Here is a 20,290-nt window from a genome sequence, read left to right on the forward strand (position 1 = left end):
CAGTATGGCACTACTTATGTACTTATGTACTTAATCATTGAGCATGAGAAAGAGACATCTTATAATGGGACAACCACTTTGTCAGGGGAAGTCCTATATCCATCTCATTCTCAACAAAAGGGCTGTCCACTACAGCCCTTTTGTTGAGTATGAGACAGATAAAGGATTGTAGGAGAAAAAGAGGAGTGGGAACAGAACCAGGCTCTTCCAAAAACAGACCAGAGACAGTCGAAGTTCGAAATATAATTTATTAATTGAAGACTCTACAAGGTGTACCCTGTTTTGGCACTATAGGTGCCTTCTTCAGGAGTCTGATTACTTGTTTCAAAAAGATGTCTGACAAAGCATACCGGATAGAGTCACTGGGAATAGACACTCTGGTCTTAAAAGAGGATTGTCCCATTATCAGATAAGTCTCTTTCTCACACTCAGTGATTGAAACATAAGGGTTTTTAACTCTATCTGTTCAGGAAATGAGAACTTTATATTTAAATTTTGAAGAAAAATAAAAATACAATTAATATGGAGGGTTTTTTGAGCCATCGTTTGATTGCAGCTGAGTGGAGAATGCTACAATATGCCGTTCCCATGAATGTTGTCATGGTTTCAGCAATAACGAAGGCTCTTTTCTTTCCTTTAACAAATATTAAAATTAAAGAGTGATTTGTATGGTAGATTCCCTGAACAGAGAGGTTTTTTTTTTTATTGATCACTATTTAGAGACTTCTAGTGTTATCTAGAGTGAGGAATTGGTCAATTGTGACTCCTAAGATTTTTATAGTTTATTCAAGGGGACATGTGATGTTCTCAGTGGTAAATGATTTAAGATTTATAGCATGATGAGGATTAGTAACTATTAAGAATTTAGTTTTATCAGTGTCGAGTTTTAATTTGAAATTGGATGCCCAAGATTCCATTAGAGAGATACCTAATCTGATAATATGAGTAATTTCATTTATTTCTTTAGTGCTTGGAATATAGACAGTAGCATTGTCTGCATAAATGAATATTGAGAGACCATTTTTCCTCCAGTAAATTGCCTAATGGAATCAACATGGTGTTAAATAGGATGGGGGGGCAATTGAGAGCACTGGGGGGGGGGGCACTCCACAAACAGGAGACCATGCTGATGAAATTGTACCCAATTGTTTCACATGCTATAATCTAGACCTTAGGAAGCTTGAGAACCATTTTAACACAACTCCACAGATTCTGTAATGGTCAAGGATATATTTAGAAGGATATTATGATCAACAGTGTCAAAGGCACTGGATGTATCAATTTGGAGTATTAATATTTTATTACCAAAGCTAAGTTCTTGTCTGAAATTAGCTATGAGGGTGGTGAGAGTTTCAGTACTGTGAGGTCTAAAACCGGATTGTGAACTATGTAAGATGGAGTGAAGTTGGAGATAGTAACCCCTCCATTACCTTTACCAATAATGGGATTGAAGCCACTACACTTAAGCTGGTTTGGGTATTCTTCGGAGTCAAAATAATGTTGCCATTTTGAGGGAGGAATAGGCCCTGAGATAGCATTAGTTATATTTAAGTGTAAATAGCTTATGAGAAAATTAGGGGCTGATTTGAGAAGGTAACTAGGGCAGTTATCAAGTAAGCATTGTGATTTAGCGTATTTTTGAAGAGTGCATTTGACTTGATCAGTTGTAAGTGGGTGAAATGCCAACCAGATTGTCTGCTTGGGAGTATAGTGGTGAAGGATCATGTAGATTAAGAAAATGATCAATTGATATTAGGGAGTTATTTAGTTCTTGTCTGATTTTAGTTATTTTCTGCTCAAAATATGACACCAATTGATCAGCTGTTGGATTGGGTTAGTTTGTATTAGTTAAGTGTTCAATAGCTTATTTACTAGTTTCTAAAATTTTCATGGATTAACTTTTTTTCACCTATAAGTTTTGAATAGTAAATGGTTTTGCTTTAATAGTCATGCTCTTGTATGATTTTGAGTTTTTTTCCAATGTCCATTGGATTTGTTTTTGATCCAAATTCATTCTTGTCTTCTACATTTAAGTTTCGTTTGTAGGAGGTCTTCATTAAACCATGGAGATAACTTCTTTTTAAATCTAGATTTGTTTGTAATTGGTGCAAGTATGTCTAGAACAGTTTTGCAAGTGTCGTTCCATTGTTGGATGGATGGATTAGAGGAAAGTAAGTTACCAAGCAGTTCGTTTGACCAAAAAGTTTGAGGGGTCAACTTTACCTCTGGTTTTGAAGGTATGTAATTTGTTAGTAGGCTTAGATGAATGGGTGGATTCTTTCCAGTTTAGCTTGAAAGAAAGTCTGCTATGATCTGGCCAAGGTATCGGGGACCATTGTGGTTCAGATATGTGAAAGTTAATAGGGTCTGTAAATTTGGTTGTTAATAAATCTAGCTGATGTCCTTTGATATGGGAGAATATTCCATTGAAGAGTGAGAATGCCAGACATTAAGGAAATCAAGGAATTGTTTAGTATGTAGATTGGTAGCATTTTCAAGATGTAAGTTGACATCTCCAATGATAAGGGTATTGTCATTATTGACCAACGTTTGATATAAATTCAGTTTAAGTTAGGCCTCGGCCAGGTTCCATCTATCGGGAGAACGATATAGTAAAAGGAGGCAGATAGATTTAGATAAAGAATCGTCTTTTACAGAGTAGGCAACCATTTCTAGGTTAGGGGATTGCAATTCAGTAATAGTTTTTACCTGGAGGAATGATTTATAAATAATAGCTAAGCCATCTCCTCTCTCTTTGGTTCTGGGGAAATGAAGAATAGAGTATCCAGGTGGACATATGTGTAGGACTGCTGGATCATCTTTTGCATGTAGCCAAGTTTCGTAGATAAGGGCTAGACCAAATTGATCTTTGTTATCTAATCTTTAATGATTTCAGTTTTGTTGATAACCGAGCAAGCATTGATACAACCTATGGATAGGGGCAGGTAGAAATACTTATCAGTAATTGACAGTGAGACTTCAGTAAGTATTTGTTGTATGAGGTTTTTGAACGTTTTTTCGTTATGATACTTAGTGGGAAGTGTGATGTTTGGAGCATTATTTATTTTTATTTTTGTTACATTTGTACCCCACGCTTTCCCACTCATGGCAGGCTCAATGCAGCTTACATGGAGCAATGGAGGGTTAAGTGACTTGCCCAGAGTCACAAGAAGCTGCCTGTGCCTGAAGTGGGAATCAAACTTAGTTCCTCAGTTCCCCAGGACCAAAGTCCACCACCCCAACCACTAGGCCACTCCTCCACCAGGTATTAAGATTCTAAAGTAAAATGATTATTTTGGCATCTGGTAGATAACCCATATGGATAGTGTCTAGGGGTGTATATTATAGGAATAATATAAATGAATTCAAAAGCATTTGTGAAATGACTTGTGTGTCTTGATAGCAAGAGTAGGTAAACTAACCAGCATAACAAGATTTTTTAGCAAACTCGTTATACAGCACTGAGAAAAATGATTTTATTATTTATTTTTGGTAACTGTGCGTAATGTAATGTGAGGTAAAGATGATGAAGAAACAATGTTGATACCTAGTGTTGTTAGAAGGTATCTTATCAATTCTTGCAAACCAAAACAGACAAGGGATGGTAAGAAATACTGTCTGTGTCAGACTACAGTGTTAAAAAGACCTGAGTTACAGTGAGGATTCAAATAATGAGAACATAGAGGGGTATGAGATAAACTAATTTTACATAAATTTAACAAATAGTAAATTCACTGACATCTGTGCAAATCCAAGTAGCAGGAAATGATGCACTTCGCTATGTTGACTGTCAATTCTTAGGTCAGTAGAATGTATCGACTAAGAAACCTGGTTCAGAATCCTTCCAAAGATGTTGCCGAAGTCGTTCACAAAGGAGCGTATGCCTCAGTGGAGCAGGAGGTGATATCAACTGCTCGGCACACCTTCTGATTAGTTTGTTGCAATGCAGTTGTAAAGGAAGGTCCAGTAGCCTCCTAGGTGGACTGGGGCTCTGAACTGCAGATACTGATGATGTTTAGAGGGTGTAGGTGGATTTCAACGCTTCAGTAGGTGTATTGAAGTTCAAAAAGGATAAGAGACCTTATTAGGTACTAGAATGTGGGACCACCTTCTTCTGAGGGATCACATGTCGATAAAGTTTGAAGTGACGCACAAAGGGACGTGCCCCTTCGGCGAGACACTTCAGAAGCAGACTGCCTACTGTGGGTGGTGCTTGCTGGCGTCACCAACCGTCTGCCTGGTTGAGGAGAAGAATACTCTCTGCTATATCACACATCACCCAATAATAATTTGAACTTCCTGGGCCAGGAAACCTCTTTCTGGTGATATCAAAAATGATATTGGCCATTTCTGATGAAGATTTAACTGGCATGTTTTGGGGTGGTCCAGGTGAGGGAAGGATGTGGGCAAAGGCATACCCCATTCGTGTCTATAAAAGGGGCAGCAAGCTAGGCAGAGCTTAACCCAGAATTGAATGCTGATTGGCTGGCACAGCCTGCCTAAAAGTTTGGACAAATATACTCAAATGGATAAAGAGAACTTTGAAAATAGGGATTATGGCCATAAGAAATTGAGAAGAAAGAAAAATGTCAAGGCACAAGTCTAACAGAACTGAAAAACTTCCCAGTTAATCTTTTGAAAAGAAAAATTAGCACTGTTACTTTTCAAACTCATGATTCTACTGGACATGATAGAAACATGACGGCAGATAAAGGCCACATGACTCATCCAGTCTGCCCATCCTCTGTAACCCCTAATTCTTCTTGTTCCTAAGCGATCCCACATGCTTATCCCATGCCTTTTTAAATTCTGGAACAGTCCTCGACTCCTCCACCGGGAGACTATTCCACGCCTCTACCACCCTTTCTGTGAAATAATACTTCCTTAGGTTACTCCTAAGCCTATTCTCTCTTAACTTTGTCATATGCCCCCTCATTCCAGACCTCTCCTTCATTTGAAAAAGACTCTCTTCCTGTACATAAATGCCCTTGAGGTATTTAAATGTTTCTATCATGTCTCCTCTCTTCCAGCGTATACAGGTTGAGGTTCATAAGAATCCCAGCTGTCTTTATCATTCTCAGAAGATGGTCAGTGATAAATGGGTTTTGATTACATTTCTCTTAGGAGTCTGCAGCATGGAGCTTTTCAAGTTGAAAGTTGCAAGAAACCATCTTTGAATGTGACTTATCTCCACTTCTGAGAATTGATAAACAGAATCCCATAGGGCTCAATCATTGAACTTTTGCTATTTTTTTTTTATCTAGCAAAGTACCTCAGAGAAACCAAAGTAAAAGCAGTCAAATTTTATGACATGAAAACATAATGCAGTATGCAGAGAACAGTTTACTGCAACAGTCTAAACACTCTGTTTATAGGTATAAGGAGCTATACGTTTATTATAGAGGCAAAGATGTAATACTTCTGTCATGAGCATTAGTCATTAGCTGAGGGCAATTTTAAAAACCATTTGGTATGCAGACTAGTGTTTTATGTATGTAAAGGTTGTATGCACACAACTGTATTCAAATTAAGCAGAGGCAGAATTGGGGATGGGTTTGTATTTATGCACATAGTTCTGAAAATGTGTTCAATTAGCGTAGAAAATTAGTGTGTGCCAAGGAGCAGATGTAAATGTAACTGCATAAGTCCCCCCACCTTTATATTTGATACCCAGATAAGACATTTTAAAATAAATGAAACAAGATCATGCACATATTTTAATCTTGAATTTTTTCCATTTCCCACTTAGAATGGCCTGGCTTACATTCTTAGTGTTGAGGGAAAATGTGCATGACCGATTAGCCATTCTCTTGCACAGGTGAAAACTTCGTTTGGAAATAGTGAGAGAAGCAGTGGATCGTGTAAGGAATCATTTCTTGTCCTAACCAGAGCAGTAGAGAAAAAGTATAGGTTATACGTATCAGCCAGCAGATGGAGTCAAAGGCCCAGTGATCTGCAAGCTCAGCTCTATAAAAGGTTACATGCAGCCAAAGCTCATCCATGTTCTCTGGCTCCAGCAGATGGTGATGAGAATTCTGTACTATTCTGGACTAGCCTAGTGAGATAGCTCCCGGGCCCAGTTGGAGAACTGGTCACCCAGTTGAGCTGAGGTGCTTGCTCAAGAAGAAATTTGAGCTCAATTTCTTGAGGGTATACCTGAAGGAGTTGATTCCTTACCTATTTTTCCCAACTTGGCACTTTAAGAGCGCCTTTTTTATTTTTGTTTTTGAAGTGTTAATTCAAGCATATGCATGTGTGAATATATATTTTTATATATTTACTAGTAAAAAAGGCCCGTTTCTGGAACGAATGAAACGGGCGCTAGCAAGGTTTTCCTGGGATTGTGTATGTTTGAGAGAGAGAGCCAGAGTGAATGTGCGGGTGTATGACAGAGTGAGACTGTCTGTGTGACAGTGTGTATGTGAGAATGAGAGTGTGTGACAGGGTTCCCTCCCCTCCTTTTCCTCCTCCTTCCCACACTTTGGGTTCCTTAAGGCTTTCAAAAGTCTATGTATCCCCGTGGCCTAACGCCCAGTATCCGGATACCCCACCACTTTCCTCCTCACCCCTCCCCCAAGATGTAATACTTTCACGTTCTTCATTTTTTAAAAAAAGTGTCCTATCTACCCTGTGTACAAATGCCGGGCATTCAGATTGTGTTCCTCTCGTAAATTTCATTTCTTTCATTCTTTCAGAACGTGTCCCCCCCCCCCCCCCCGAACACTTTTGGTTCCTTCAGTCTTTTAAAACTCTCCTATCTACCCTGTGTCCTAATGGCCAGCATTCAGATTGTTTTCCTTTCCCAAATGTTCATGTCTTTCAGTGGTTCAGAACTCCCCCCTCCCCCCATTTAACACTTTCGGTTCCTTCAGTCTTTTAGAACTCTCCTATCTACCCTGTGTCCTAATGGCCAGCACTCAGATTGTTTTGCTTTGCCAAATTGTCTGTCACTGAGGTCAGTGCGTGCCTGCCTAGCAGACCACTTCCGGCAGGCACGGTCCCAAGCACATCCTGTTGGAGGTGAGAATTATTATATAGGATATCTATACACATAAGCTGGTACATTTTTCTGCATTTTTATTTTTCCTCAGAGGTTCACAGGCACTTCAGAAAACTTTGGAGGGAGCTCCAGACAAACGCTCCCACCACTCCCCACTTTTTAAGCCGACATTGTCTCTGGATGGGTTCAGTTTACTTCCTCTTTTGTCAGGAGCGACACTGAGGTTGTGTACAGCTGTCTGTGTTTACTACAGCAACTGTGGAAAAGTTGTGAAGTACAGTTCTGCTGGCCTGAGAAGTTGCAGCTCACCTTAGTGGCACTGCTTTCCTATTGTTTGCTTGCCATCATGTTGTGTGCAGCATGTCTGGCACGTTTTGTCAGTGCTCCTTGTGTTGTTAGGGTGTGTATTCAAGGTCTTCACTGTTTCTCAAGGAGCCACCATTAAAACACTGAAATCGCGTTCGGTCCAATCCAATTTTGCTAAAGGCAACCCCTTCCAAATACAACAGTATCAAACACTCATGACAGATGCATCCAAACTGGGCTGGGGAGCCCAAGTAGATGGGTAGCACCCTTGTGGTTCATTTTCCCACCAGGAGAGACTTCACCACATTAAATTCCTGGAATTGAAAGCAGTGTGGCATGTCCTGGGTGCTCCCCAGCCAGTCAGGTTTTCAGGATATCCGCAGTGAATATTCATGAAAGAAATGTATTTATTTGCAAAACTTGATATACTGTTACTTGCAGAATTGAATCAAAGAGGTTTACAAAATAAAAGCCCAAACGGGGCAGTAGAAAAGAAAAAAATGAAAGGAGGAGGTAGAAATGAAAGTTACATAGAGAAAGTTTGAGTGAATAACCAAGTTTTAAGTGACTTCTTGAATAAAGAAAAGAGAAGGTTCAAGTGTAACGTTAGTAGGCAGATTATTGAGGACAGCATATGAAAAGGCAGTTTCACGTGTAATGTCCAGTTGCATAGTGGAAAGTGAGGGGAGCTGTAAAAATTGTCTTTGAGAGGGCTGTAAGGTGCTAGTTTGGGTATATGGCATTAAAAGATTGGAGATATAATCCTGTACATCAGATTGTAATCCTTTCTAGACTAAGGAGAGAACTCTATTTGAGCAGATACAGGCAGCGGTGTGCGGTTGTTAAATTTTTTACCGACTTGCGAGCCGGTTGTTCCTGAGGGCGAGCCGGCTCTCCCTCCCTCCCTCCCTCCTTCCTACAGGGTCCGCTCCCTACCTTGTCCAGCGAATTCTTCGGGGCAGGCAGTCTTGCCTGCCCGTTGCCGGCGCTGACCCTCCCCCGCACCCAGATCGCTCTTTAAAAATGGCCACTGAGACTTCTGCTGAAGTCTTGGAGGCCGCCCTTGTAAGTCTCTGCGGCCATTTTGAATAGCGATCTGGCAACGGGGGAGAGTCAGCGCCGGCAGCGGGCAGGAAAGACTGGGGATCTTTCTTGCCTGCCCCGAAGCATCCGTTGGACAATCTCGGTGGCTGGAGGGGGGGGCAGGGGAGAGAAGGGAGTCGCTGGAAATGGGTGGCTGGAGGAGGGGGGGTCAGGGGAGAGAAGGGAGTCGCTGGGCATGGGTGGCTGGAGGGGGGGGCAGGGGAGAGAACTCCGTTCACTGGGTAAATCTCTCTTATCTGCACCCTTCTCCTCCACTGCTAACTCCAGACTCCGTTCCTTTTATCTTGCTGCACCATATGCCTGGAATAGACTTCCTGAGCCGGTATGTCAAGCTCCATCTCTAACCTTCTTCAAATCTAAGCTAAAAGCCCACCTTTTTGATGCTGCTTTTAACTCCTAACCATTGTTCACTTGTTCAGAACCCTTATTTTATCATCCTCACTTTTAATATTCCCTTGTCTCTTGTTTGTCCTGTTTGTCTGTCCTAATTAGATTGTAAGCTCTGTCGAGCAGGGACTGTCTCTTCATGTTCAAGTGTACAGCGCTGCATACGTCTAGTAGCGCTATAGAAATGATAAGTAGTAGTAGAAGGGAGTCGCTGGACATGGGTGGCTGGAGGAGGGGGGCAGGTGGAGAGAAGGGAGTCGCTGGAAATGGGTGGCTGGAGGAGGGGGGCGGGGGGAGAGAAGGGAGTCGCTGGGCATGGGTGGCTGGAGGAGGGGGGCAGGGGAGAGAAGGGAGTCACTGGACATGGGTGGATGGGATGGGAGGGGAGGGCAGGGGAGAGAGAAGAAATGCTGGACATGGAGGGGAGGGAAGAGTGAGGAAGGAGATGAGGGAAAAGGAAGAGAGGAGAAAAACTGCACATGGATGAAGAAAATAGGCAGAAGCTGTATCCACAAGTCAAGTCTGCGGAGGACCAGAAATGAAGAAGAAAGGAGGAAAGGAAAGAAATAAATGGAAAGGAAGCCCTGGAAACGGAGTTAAGAGGACAGATAGCAGCAGAATCAGATACTGGGCCAGGCTCTCTCCCTGGCTATAGCCATCTCTGCAATTTTTTTTTTTTTTTTGGGGGGGGGGGCGCAGAGGGGGACCGAGGAAGAGAGCCTGTTGTTAAACATTTACCAGCACACCACTGGATACAGGTAGCCAGTGTTCCTTCTTGAGTAATGGTGTAACATGGTCAGATTGATAGGTTTAGGAACAACTACTCTAAGGGCTTTCAGAGATCAGTTGGCCAACAAAATTAATATGATACAAACAAACAAAAGTGGTGATGTATGACATCAGCAAGCAGAATAGCAAGGTCATACCTTCTGTGCTTGGCAGCTGTCAGGATGTAGGACTGGACCATTTCTCATGGAATGACTCTCAGAGCCAGAGTCGCTGTCCGGAGGGAGTGTAGGGGCTTGGGACACCAGGGCCTTAGCTATTGTGGGGTCCAGGAATCCACTGGACCTCCAGGACTGACTGGTGCAGCCTGAGCTGTCTAGCAGGGTTAAAGCCTTAACCCTAACGTCAGCTCTGAGCTGATGTAGTATGATCAGAGCGCAGTGCTCTGATTATATGGGCGGAATACTGGAGAGCTCATTTAAAGGTGAGCTGGTCAATATTATGTACCTGGAATTTCAAACGAAAAGACTCCAGAGGAAATTGGAAAGTCATGGGATAGGAGGTAGTGTCCTGTTGTGGATTAAAAACTGGTTAAAAGAGAGAAAACAGAAAGTAGGGTTAAACAGTCAGTATTTTCAATGGAAAAGGGTGGATGGGTTCCCCAGGGGTCTGTGCTGGGACCGCTGCTTTTTAACATATTTATAAATGATCTAGAGTTGTCAGTAACTAGTGAGGTAATTAAATTTGCTGACGATACAAAGTTATTCAAAGTCGTTAAATCACAAGAGGATTGTGAAAAATTACAAGAGGACCTTACGAGACAGGGAGACTGGGCATCCAGATGGCAGATGACGTTTAATGTGAGCAAGTGCAAAGTGATGCATGTGGGGGAAAAGGAACCCAAACTATAGTTAATGTAATGCAAGGTTCCACGTTAGGAGTCATCGACTGGGAAAGAGATCTAGGCGTCTTCGTTGATTATACGTTGAAACCCTCTGCTCAATGTGTGGCGATGGCTAAGAAAGCAAACAGAATGTTAGGTATTATTAGGAAAGGAACGGAAAACAAAAATGAGGATGTTATAATGCCTTTGTATTGCTCCATGGTGCGACCGCATCTCGAATATTGTGTTCAGTTCTGGTCACTGCATCTCAAAAAACATGTAGTGGAATTAGAAAAGGTACAGAGAAGGGTGACAAAAATGATAAAGGGGATGGGACAATTTCCCTATGAGGAAAGGGTAAAGCGGCTAGGGCTCTTCAGCTTGGAGAAAAGATGGCTGAGAGGGAGATATGATAGAGGTCTATCAAATAATGAGTGGAGTGGAATGGGTAGACATGAATCGCTTGTTTACTCATTCCAAAAATACTAGGACTAGGGGGCACGCAGTGAAGACAGTCGTGTACCAAGGGTGGGGTGGCGGCGCCCTGGGTGCGCACTGCAAGGGGGTACAGGGAGCAGCAGCGTGGCTGTTCCCTGCACCCCCAGGAGATGATAAGCTGGGGGGGTTACGCAGTAGCGATCTGCCCTGGGTAGCAGCTGACATAGGAACGCCACTGCAAACAGATAACTTGGTCAAAATGAGGTTAAATGTCAGTTCAAGACTTTGGTGTACATTAATAGTAGATTTGTATATCCTATAGTGTGTACATAATATACAGTTCCTCCATTTCAAATACCCATCCCTTTAGGTGGAATAATCCAAGGCTGTGCCTGTAGCACTTTTTCAGCAAGCTGTTTCCACTTAACACCAGACTTCCCTGTCTGTCCTCTCTCTCCAAAAGCTGTGTACCTCTCAGGGCTACTGCCTTTGGTATAGAACAGGCTCCTTCCCTGTTCTTGCTTCCAGTTGGGTTACCCCTTGCTTCCTACCCGGAGCACTCCTCCTCTCCACGGTTAATGCTTTTACTGGCAGAAACCTCCACTTAGTTCAGCTTTAGGTTATTGGGTCTATCCAGAACAACCCTTCTCCTCAAGGGTCCTGGTGGGGGTAGAGGCAACCAAAGACCATGTGCTCTGCACAACTGTTTTTTATAAACTACAAACTCCACCCCTACTGTCGTTCAATAACCAGAAACATTTCCCTCAGCAACTTCCCATAAACACATCCCTTAGGGCTGGGCTCCTCACTCTCTTAGCTCACTCCCGCCCCACAGTGACTCTGAAGGAGGGGTTTTCTCAGTTTAGTAATCCCCAATATAATGGGGGATTACACTAGCAGGAAGGGCCCTAAGCTTCGTGAGGATCTAGAAATACCTGGAAAAACAGAAATTGCTGATACCAGGAAAGAAACGGCTCTATATTTAAAGAAAAGGTTTGAGTATAAGTAATTAGGCTAATTAGATAAAGAAGAGAGAAGGAAGATGAAAGTTTGTTCCTCACACAAAGGTCACAGAACAGAGAGAAGGCAGAGACAGAACGAATGAATGAAAGAAAGATTCATATTTATAGAGAATTAGTTTCTATCAGGGTACGAAGTGGGGGGGGGGGGAAGCAAACCCCCTTCAGGAAAAACAGGCCATTTGGGCAGCTCTGAAACACTCTCCAAGCATGCCTGGTTTTTCAGAGTTCCTTTGTCTGCAGTGTGGTTTTATAGGCTGTTGTGAGCATTCACCTCTCCTCTACCCTGGACCAATCATAGGTGCTGCATATGGGCTGGAGACTTGTAATTGGGACTTCAATATGTGCTGGAAGCTTGCAATTGTCCTTGCCATGCCTGTAACTCACTTTTGTAACAGGATATACCAGGTATCTGAATTGCCTTAGCAACATGAGACCCCATCAGAGCATGTGACCAGCCAAAAATTCCTTCATGTTGCTGATAGGAAAAAAAGAGATGGGGGATGGGAAATAGTGCAGTATACCTGAAATAAAACTGTATAGCGTATAGCGAAAAATTATAGACAGTTCCAAGGTAAAAGTTACCAAAAGTGTCCAAGCTAGTTTCCAACTGAGAATCTTCCTGCATAGCTGTAACATTTAAACTGTCCTCATATACTATTTCCAAACTCTGTTCATGTTTATTCTTTTCCACAGTTTCAGATGGTATATAAAAGACTTTAGTGGTTGGTAGAATAGTTTTTGGTTGAACTTTAAGAACCTCTTTATAATAAAGTTGTAACATACCCAAGGAGAAACAAGATCACTCTTTGGGAAATTTTAAAATCTCAAATTTAATCTTTGGTTAAGTTCTCAAAAGTTTGTTTCCTTCAAACTGCAGATACATCTTTGATAATAACATTGGTGTTCTTAAACTCAGTTATCTGATTTTCCAGCACAGTTACTTTAGATTCCATTTCTACACATTTCTGTTCTACCTTTTTAACTCATTGAGACAACTGTCCTGATTGGGTCAAAACAATATCTATACATGGCGCTGGAGAGACTATCAAATCCAAAGTAACTATTAGAGGCTTAGTAAATACAACTACTTCATATGGTGTAACTGTCCCCAAAGGGGTCTCACTACCAATCTGCATTTCTCCTCTGGAGTTCTCCAATGGAATTGAGGGGGTGTTAGTCTCCACTTCCATGCTCCTATGTTCTCCTGAGTAGGTTCCTGGCATGTTAGAAGAAACTCCATACTGAGAGGCCTCCCCTCAATGTTCCATATCAACGCAACCTGAAGCAGCAAACTCAGCTCATTACACTTCCAGGTTGAGGAACTACAGTGTGTGTTGTGAGGCCTCTCCATGCATCACTGAGGGAAGGCATGCCCTGAGTCAGCTCCTCCTTAAGCTTGAGTCCACTCCAGTAATACCGGAGCAAGATGCTTTGTTTGAGCAAAGTGAGTCCCCATTGGTTTTGGGGTGTTGCCATACGTTGCCTAGCCCTTACGTTTCCCCATTAGAGTAGGGAGCATAGCAGGAGCTCTTCTGCAAGGTGTCCATCCGGCAGCCATCTTGGCTCTTCCCTTTAATATTCTGATACTTAAATAAACAAAAGTAGCTCCCAGAGAAACAGTTTCTTGCTGCAAGGTAAAACTCCTTATGATGCAACTGAGTGTTTTTTGAGACATCAGGAAATACAGAAATCATTTATGTGGTCTGATGTAAGAGCATATTCCATATCATCAAGCAGATCAATCCATAGACTGGTGGGTTGTGTCCATCTACCAGCAGGTGGAGATAGAGAGCAATCTTTTGCCTCCCTATATGTGGTCATGTGCTGCTGGAACATCCTCAGTATGTTCTCTATCTTAGCAGGTGTGTGGTCACACAGCAGCAGCTCTGGCTAGGTCTCCACGCCTATTTACTTAGGCTTTGTTGAGTGCCTGGGGTTGAGGGCTCTTCGTGAGCAAGTGCAAACCTGGTGGTGCCAGGCCCTCCTTTTCTCCCCCCTCCCGCTGGCTCCGTTTAAAAAAGAAACAGGAAGAGATTTGTAGATCGGCGACTTGGGTGTCGGCTCATACCTTCTCACGACATTACCGCTTGGATGTGGCAGCACGGGCTGAGGCCCAGTTTGGAGCTTCAGTGTTGCGTTCTAGGATTTCCATGTCCCGCCCTGGGTGAGTACTGCTTTGGTACATCCCACCAGTCTATGGATTGATCTGCTTGATGATATGGAAGGTAAAATTATGTATCATACCTGATAATTTTCTTTCCATTAATCATAGCAGATCAATCCATAGCCCCTCCCAGATATTTGTCTTGTTTGTTTTCTGGTTTCTTCAGTTACGTTTCAGGTTCAAGTTCAGTCTTCAGTTCCTGTTCAGAACGACTTCGTGTTCAAGTTTTTCCTTGAGTTGAGACGACTTTGTGTTACAGTGAGCTGCTGCTTCTTCTCCCCCCGTTTCGGCGGTGGGTGGATTGATAATTGCCATGCCTGTAACTAAATTTTGCCAGTGCTCCCTTCCACTTCGGGCGGTAGTAGGGCAGCTTTGTTTCCCTCCCGCTTTGGCGGTGATGGGTTAAGCCAGCTCCTCCCGCGGTAGCAGGATATGCCAGTTCCCCCCCGCGTCGGCGAGTGTGGTTCCCCCCCCCCTCCGCCCCGGCGGTGGTGGGCTGGAAAGAGTGTCCCTTTGTGGGTGTAATTTTCTATGTTGGTGAGTCCTGCGGATGGAACTTTGATATCGACTATACTGAGGATGTTCCGGCAGCACATGACCACATATAGGGAGGCAAAAGATTGCTCTCTATCTCCACCTGCTGGTAGATGGACACAACCCACCAGTCTATGGATTGATCTGCTATGATTAATGGAAAGAAAATTATCAGGTATGATACATAATTTTACCTTTTTCCTGTTAGAACTCAAATTGTATTCCTTTTTTTGGTTTGTTTGTTTGCTATTATTGATTCTGAGTTGCTTTAAACAACAAATCACTACTACTACTACTATTTAGCATTTCTATAGCGCTACAAGGCATACGCAGCGCTGCACAAACATAGAAGAAAGACAGTCCCTGCTCAAAGAGCTTACAATCTAATAGACAATAAATAAAGTAATCAAATCAATTAACGTGAACAGGAAGGAAGAGAGGAGGGTAGGTGGAGGCGAGTGGTTACAAGTGGTTACGAGTCAAAAGCAATGTTAAAGAGGTGGGCTTTCAGTCTAGATTTAAAGGTGGCCAAGGATGGGGCAAGACGTAGGGGCTCAGGAAGTTTATTCCAGGCGTAGGGTGCAGCGAGACGGCGCGAAGTCTGGAGTTGGCAGTAGTGGAGAAGGGAACAGATAAGAAGGATTTATCCATGGAGCGGAGTGCACGGGAAGGGATGTAGGGAAGGATGAGTGTGGAGAGATACTGGGGAGCAGCAGAGTGAATACTTAAGTATAAATACTTAATCAAACTTAAGTATACATATAAAATATCACATACCATGTACAATGAGTTTATTTTGTTGGGCAGACTGGATGGACCTTACAGGTCTTTTTTGCCGTCATTTACTATGTTACTATGTAAGTGTTGTGAATCATGTTGCAAATATTGTAAATAAAGAATTTTTTTAAAAGAAAGAAAATACAGAAATCTTCCATCCCAGGAATAAGCAATTAGTCTGAAGAAAAAAAGCTTGCAAAACAAGATCTCTGTCCTAAGGGGGGTCTTTTACTAAGCTGCGGTAGCGTTTTTAGCTCACCATAGAAAACTGTTGGCGGTAAACGCCCATAGGACTATAATGGGCGTCTTGGCGTTTACCGCTAGCTGATTTCTACAGTGAGCTAAAAACGCTATAGCAGCTTAGTAAAAGACCCCCAAAATGTAAAAGTCACAAACAAGGTCAGACTGGAGAGCACTCCATTATCAGATTGTTCAAGCTGGCACATATAAACTTTTCTGTGTATGGCTATCTTCCAGATTTTTTTCCATCTCTGTACTTGTTGGCTCTGAGGAGCTGGTAGATAATAAATTCATTTTTTTTTTTTACTTTAAATTTTGATTAAATGGTTTTGAAAAGGTATTAAAACATTTGTAACATTTAAACCATTCAGCGTGCAACACTACATATGTCCTTTACCATACATATATGCCACTTATTATCTGTCCAACTGATTTGTAATACCAACAGAAACACTGTTTATAAATCTCCCTCCCCACCCCAGCCACAGTACCCTCCATCCATATTCCGTACAATATGTTCCCCCACTTTCCTTAGCGCCTGTCTGTGACCAGGTGGTGGGGTCTACCTTGCCCCCTACCCTTCCCTCCACCCTCCCTGCCCCTCCCCCCCTCTGTCAACCCTGATTCTCCAGTTAATCCCCTCCCACCTCTGCATATCCTCCCCCCCCCCCCCCGGAATGTGCCCCTTCCCCTTAAAGTCCCTCAATCATTTGTTGCAGTTTTGCCCATCCCCGTTTCCGTCGGAGCTCTCCCTCCTTTCTATATACTGTTAGACGCTCCATCTGCCCCAATATTTTCACTTTAATCTTCCAGTCTTCTATATTTGGGGGGGGGGGGTTTGCTGATTTCCAACAGCGCACTATAAGGCTTTTAGCCGCTGCTAGTCCCCACTGCATCAGTTTACTCTCCTCCCATACCACTTGTTCATTATACAATCCCAACAAGCATTGCCGTGGACCACACACCAGTGACACTCCCATTATACGGGCCAACTTTTCATCACCGCCTGCCAAAGTACTACCACCCCCTCACATGTCCACCACACATGAAGAAATGTGCCTTTCTGTTTGTTACATCTCCAGCACACATCTGATGCGCCTGGATACATCCTCTTTAGCCTCTCTGGCATGTAGTACCATCTAGACAATACTTTATAGGCATTTTCCTGCATCAACACACAGACCGAGGCTTTTTGAACTTCCCCACATATATCTTCCCATTCCCGCTCTGGAAATTGACATTTCAAATCTTTTTCCCAAGCTTCCTGAAATGGGTATTTTTTATCTTCGTCCCCTTGGATAAACCGGTATATTACCGATATGGCTTTCGGTACTCTCCCCAGTAAAATCCATAAGTTCTCTAAACTTTCCGTTTCCCTTGGGTATCCCCTCCTCCACCCTAACTTGTCCATAAAATGCTTTATTTGCATATATGCAAACCCCTCCCCCTCTGGGATCCCATTTCTGGTACACACCTCGTTGAAACTCCGTATTCCACTTCTATGCAGCACGTCCCAAAATTTCACCACTCCCTTCTGCTCCCGCCTTGTAAAAATAGCAGTTTCTCTGCCCGCCCCAAACTTGGGTTCCCACCTTATTGAAGATAATAAATTCTATTCACTGATAAAGCATTATCTGGAAACTTCTAAGATTCCTTCAGAACATTCTGGAAAAGCTCTCTAGCAGTTAAAATTCTACTTTGAGGAAAGTTTTTAAGTGTCTTAAATTTGCTTCAACATATGTTCTAAGTTCTCCAGTTTTCTATGGAGCAATGTCTTATCTCGAATAAGGTATACCTGGATAGTTTTAACTTGCTTAAGTCAGAACTCAAATGAGAAGACAGTTGTGTCTGATTAGCCAAAGTATTCTCACAAGATTGAATTTTATCTACAGTCCGAGACATAGTATCTACAAAATTAGTACAGCAATAATATAAAAAAAAAATCCCACAAGTTCTAAATAATGTTGAATGTTACCTCTGGTGGTTTAGTCAGGGCCAGAGGAGTCTTTGAGGATGGCACCATTTACCCTTCAACAACAAAAAATAAGCGGAAGCTATCCAGAAGGACCAGACTGAAGCCACAGATATGAGAACCAAAATATCTGTGGCTTCAGTCTGGTCCTTCTGGATAGCTTCCGCTTATTTTTTGTTGTTGTATTGTCCTTTTGCGGGAGATTTTGGACTTTCTTTGTTGTTACCATTCACCCTTCAACAGCATCTTCTCTTCTCCAGTTATTCTGAACCACACCCTATGCTGTAAGATCTTGACTTTCTGCCAGCATAGACCTTACCATGACTTCTTTCATGGGGGAGGGGGGGGGGGGTGACTCAACCAGCCTCAGGGGCGATGTGGGACCAGTAGGGCTCAGTGAAACTTCATTGCCCAAATTGGATCTGAATTCCTGACCTAACATTGAAGGAATAGCCTGGAGTATATTTTGCAGATGGCAGTCCAACATTGCCTGCGTTAAAGTCAGAGAAGGCACTGCCAAGGTAGCTGGAGAAACCCTTGTGCATCCCCTTTGCTTAGGCATAATGGATCTCTTAATCAGTCGCCATCTTGGGACCCTTGAGGCTGTTTCATCTAGTATTTCTAATATTTGTGGTTCTTTTTTCGTCCCAAACTTATTCATTCCTGTATAATTCCCCCCCCCCCCTTTTTTTTAAGGTAACTCGTTACGTTATATATCCAGAAATTTCACTTCTAACAACAAATGGAGACACTTGAATGAAAAACGGATTATAGGTTTGCCACCTCTTGGTTTTGCCCCACTTCATGCATGTAGATGTAATTTTACTGTATTGAGGAAAATCAGAATTAACAGCCTAGCCAAGTTATTATTTTATTAGCTATTCTATCAATTATGTCTAAAAGTTTCTTTTTTTTTTTCTATTTATGCTTTTGAACCACCGAGAGCGAGAGACCATCATGTACTGCTTCAGATGAGTTGTAATGAACTCGCAACACTTTTACTTAACACATAGTTTGTATTCTATGTGTGTAACCATTGTGAGTAGACATGTACCTGTCCTGTGTAAAGGGTTGGAATTCACATGCTATCCAAAGGTGATCACAGAATGCAGTCTAAACAGAGATTGTTTTAATTTTTTCCTCAGTCTCTGAAACGATATCCATGTCGACAATGCAGTAAGTCTTTCAACTCCCCCAACACCCTGCGAAAACACGTCCGTAACAATCATGATACATCAAAGAAAATCTACACCTGTTCGTAAGTATCATAACAGCCTACAGTGTCATCCGTACCTTGTGTATTTATGGCCGGCAATTGCCCATTGCCGCCTGTGCTAGAAAAATAGATGGAATATGAGTTTTGAGTTGGGTCTCAAGTGTAGTAGCTTCTTACGTTTTATCAACTTGAAGAAAAATTTTTTCAATTTGACAGGTAGTGTGTCATTACTACTCTTTAAAGAGAACTGGAGAAATATGTTACATTTATATACCACCTTAATTGAACAAAGTTCAACCCAAAGCAATTTAAAACAACAAATAATATGAAGGGAAGGCAATGTTCTCAAGCTTTTAAACTGATTTTCAAATATATTAGCTGCACAAATATGCCAGGTGCTAGTCCTATAGATGTGTACTCTTTGGGGGCAGGAATCTCTCTCTCTCTCTCTCTCTCTCTCTCTCTCTCTCTCTCTCTCTCTCTCTCTCTCGTTTTGATTTGTTTAATATAAACTGTAGAATTGGGTATTATTTCTACTTCTGCTGAGACCACCACAACCAGGCTGAGGCTAATTTTCAAAGGCATTTCTGCACTGTTATGATCATGGTCAGAACCCCTCTCAAACTTACCTTTTTCCTGGGGGTCAGCTTCTTAGCTGGCTTCTGTTTCTTTTGTCTGTCCTTTCTGAGTTAGCTCTCTCTCTTTGCTGGCAGCTTCCAGCAGCATGGGGCTAATTGTCTCACTTTACTGCAGCTGTGGGTGTTGCCTGAGTTGCTCTGCTCCCTTTCTGGGTGTACTGGCTTCAAGTGCTTCACGGGGCTGCATTGGTGTGGGTTGGGCCTCTCTGGGTCAGTGTGCTTTTGCCTGGGTCTAGGGAGTGTGACATCATCTGGGAGGGCCTTGATAAGGAAGTGGTGTTCTTTCCTTCAGGGCCTTTGCAACGTTGGTGTTTGCTTGTGCTTTAGAACGTCTGCTGAAGGTCCCGGTTAGTGCTTAGTGTTGAGGAGCACTTTCTGCTTTGTTAGCTTCCCCTTTGGTGCTTAGGAAGCACCTTGTTAGTTTTGTGTCTAGCTTGCTAGGGTAGTGCTTAGGAAGCACCTTGTTAGTTTTGTATCTAGCTTGCCAGAGTAGTGCTTAGGAAGCACCTTGTTAGTTTTGTGTTTGGCTTGTTAGTAGTGCTTAGGAAGCACCTTGTTAGTTTTGTTTCTAGCTTGCTAGGGTAGTGCTTAGGAAGCACCTTGTTAGTTTTGTGTCTAGCTTGCTAGAGTAGTGCTTAGGAAGCACCTTGTTAGTTTTGTATCTAGCTTGCCAGAGTAGTGCTTAGGAAGCTCCTTGTTAGTTTTGTATCTAGCTTGCTAGAGTAGTGCTTATGAAGCTTGTTAGTTTTGTGTTCAGCTTGTTAGTGTAGTGCTTAGGAAGCACCTGTGCTGCGTAGGTGTGTAGCTTCCCTGCTTTTCCCTTGTAGCTCCCCTGCTTTCCCTCTTGTTGCTGATAGAAGTACTTCTGGTTTGGGGGTTGTTA

The 20,290-nt window shown here is 42.6% G+C and overlaps 1 protein-coding gene across 2 annotated transcripts in view; it reads left to right on the forward strand.

Moving 5' to 3' along the window:
* Positions 1-20,290, forward strand: part of ZNF592 (zinc finger protein 592) — a 345,284-nt gene that overhangs the window by 247,651 nt on the left and 77,343 nt on the right. For both annotated transcript variants that reach the window (XM_030187212.1, XM_030187220.1), the window contains exon 8: positions 18,699-18,811. In XM_030187212.1, the coding sequence (XP_030043072.1) occupies positions 18,699-18,811 (113 nt within the window). The remainder of the gene's footprint in view (positions 1-18,698; positions 18,812-20,290) is intronic.

Source organism: Microcaecilia unicolor, chromosome 1 (assembly GCF_901765095.1).
Source record: "Microcaecilia unicolor chromosome 1, aMicUni1.1, whole genome shotgun sequence".
NCBI classification, from domain to species: Eukaryota; Metazoa; Chordata; class Amphibia; order Gymnophiona; family Siphonopidae; genus Microcaecilia; species Microcaecilia unicolor.